Below are 2,500 nucleotides of genomic sequence, written 5' to 3'. Positions count from 1 at the left end.
ATGTTAGGAATAGTTCATGAACCGTTCCATCTATGTTGATCTTCCTTACCATAATATTTACAATAAAATCATTAAATAATATTTTTAATAACCGGAAAGAATACGGAAGTACTTAATCTGTTCCATCGACACAGGAAATTAATTCACTCATTATTTAGGGCATGTCAAGGAAAATGTAAAACTACAAATATCATCGATGAATTTAAAATTTTACTGCTTACCAAAACATGGTTGTATGGCAAAGAAAGCATTCGATTTCGTGGTCAGCAGAGGATTCCTTCTGGCTGAATGCATTCGGTAAACATATCAATTTTGCATTTAAATAGAAATTACATGTTAAGTGGGAGCATGCTTCACAGAATAAATATTTGTTTCATATAAAATCGCACGAGGTAAACGAGCTTCTTACGCTTTGTTTGCCACTCCTTTCAGATTCGAGTCATAATAAATTTCCTACGAACGTGCCCCGTTGCGACGTATTCCATTTCCGCTTAAGCACCTAGTGACTGTATATTCGCGGCAACCTCAACGCATCTGGCACTGGAGGAAAGCATTTGGGGCCAACGGTAGTACCATCGCCAGCATTTCCGTAGCCTTCTCGCTGACAACAGAAACTAGTGGGCTGCCAAATGCATGCATATCAGGCGGCATACTGGTAAATCTATCCAGGTTGTGAGAATGAATGTGATTTACACAGCATGTGGATTAAATATGGCGAAAGTTTAGTTTATTATTATTGTTAATTACAATGCAATTTCAAATAGAAGTTTGTCGCGTTTAATATGGCGCCTGTGATAGCATGTGTCGCTGCAATGTATTTGTGGTTTCGATGCTTTCTGTTGGCTGCAAGATGTAAATGAAGGCACGCTTTTGTGCATTAGATCTATTTTCGTAAACTTAGCAAAGTGTGCCGAGCATGTCGAGTGGTGGGTGATGCTGCTCGGATTAGATATGTGGGATGAGCGAATTTCACTTTGCGGTCTTGTTAAACCGCTATGCGCGGACGACAATTGTTGTGCGAACGCGAATAGTACCAACTTTCACAACAATTGCATTCTTGTGATAACTTATTTAAACTTCCATCGAACCATCGAGTTTTGATGAAATGGTGGATGCCCACGGTGGCGGGTTGCGAGAAGCAAAGGAATTTTGTACAGCATACGCGGAAGTCCTAACGATAAACTTGTTGTACCGATGCGCACTAGCAAACGTACGCAGTTATTTACTTTCAATAACTTTGCCTTCCAATGTGTAATCCGTTTCAGGGAGTGTGATAGACTTTGTTTAGTTCAGTTGGTGGAAACTGCTCACGCAACTCAGCGTGTACCTACACGATTGCCAATGATGTCGGTGGGTGAATGGACATAACTTTCATTCTACCAATAACTGATTTCACATAAGATCCGAAAACCATGAACCTCCCATACACCTTCATCGGTGTGGCTAAGAGTTGACTGATTCTGTGTACTTAAGAGTATTGACACTATTTACAACATACTAGAAGCAATGCCGACCATGAATATGAAAACATTATCCTTTAATTTTCACATTCCTAACCATCTAGCGGCTCTAGGGTGTGAGTCTTAATTACGTATTCAGTGTGATGTTATGCACCGTACTAGAGACCAGGCTAGGTCTGGTGCATAATGAAACCCCCGTGAATGCTAATTGAACGAAATTGGACCCAAGACTAAAGATTCGAAAGACGTGATCAGATTTGAATTATTTTTTTCTCCATGGTCATCGTTACAACTTTTTCTAGAATATCAATTTAGCTCGAAAAATGTTTATATAACGGGAATGTAGAGCATGGCTGCTACTTAATATGTTTGGTAAATCCCATTTGTTTTGTTTCACGCTGAAAGGCCGTTGTGGAATCTAAAAACATTAGCAAATTTGTCATTCTTTCAACAGAAATTTAATCGCTTGCTAAACAAATGAAATAATATGTGTACAAAGCGGCCAGCATTCTGTTGATGAAGCTACGCAATCATGTCATATGGGCGAATGTTAAATTATACTCTAAATCTGTTTTCTTTTCCAGCGCTCGAGTATCCCAAAATCATGGAGCATCCTTTGGACGTGATTGTTCCCCGTCATGAACCAGCTACGTTAAACTGCAAGGCAGAAGGCATTCCAACTCCAACCATCACGTGGTACAAGGATGGTGAGCCGATTAAAGCCGAGCAGGGCTCGCACAAAATGCTTCTCCCCGCCGGAGGTTTATTTTTTCTAAAGGTAAGAACAGCGAACTCGTTACACTCCCGACACACCGGCTTTGCGGCATAGTCTTCGTGCATTGTTTATTTGAATTTTTAATTTCTCGTCTCCTGGAACAATTTACATGACCTGGCGCAGCATATCCTTCGTATGAATCGGAAACGTGACATTGAACGATGCACACTCTCGGGCGAAACGTATTTCCCGGATGTTCCTCATCCACTTTTCCGCCACTTCTATCTCTGCTTTCTGCTTTCATACGTTTGCAAATATGAAACCT

General features: G+C 40.5%; 1 protein-coding gene across 1 annotated transcript in view; it reads left to right on the top strand.

Annotated features, from left to right (window-relative positions):
• Positions 1-2,500, top strand: part of LOC126569196 (roundabout homolog 2-like) — a 33,865-nt gene that overhangs the window by 19,857 nt on the left and 11,508 nt on the right. Inside the window, exon 3 of the mRNA XM_050226125.1 lies at positions 2,045-2,238. Within this exon, the coding sequence (XP_050082082.1) occupies positions 2,045-2,238 (194 nt within the window). The remainder of the gene's footprint in view (positions 1-2,044; positions 2,239-2,500) is intronic.

Source organism: Anopheles aquasalis, chromosome 2, assembly GCF_943734665.1.
Source record: "Anopheles aquasalis chromosome 2, idAnoAquaMG_Q_19, whole genome shotgun sequence".
In the NCBI taxonomy this organism is placed as follows: Eukaryota; Metazoa; Arthropoda; class Insecta; order Diptera; family Culicidae; genus Anopheles; species Anopheles aquasalis.
Note: the sequence above shows the minus strand (reverse complement) of the source record. Positions and strands in the feature narration are given on the sequence as shown.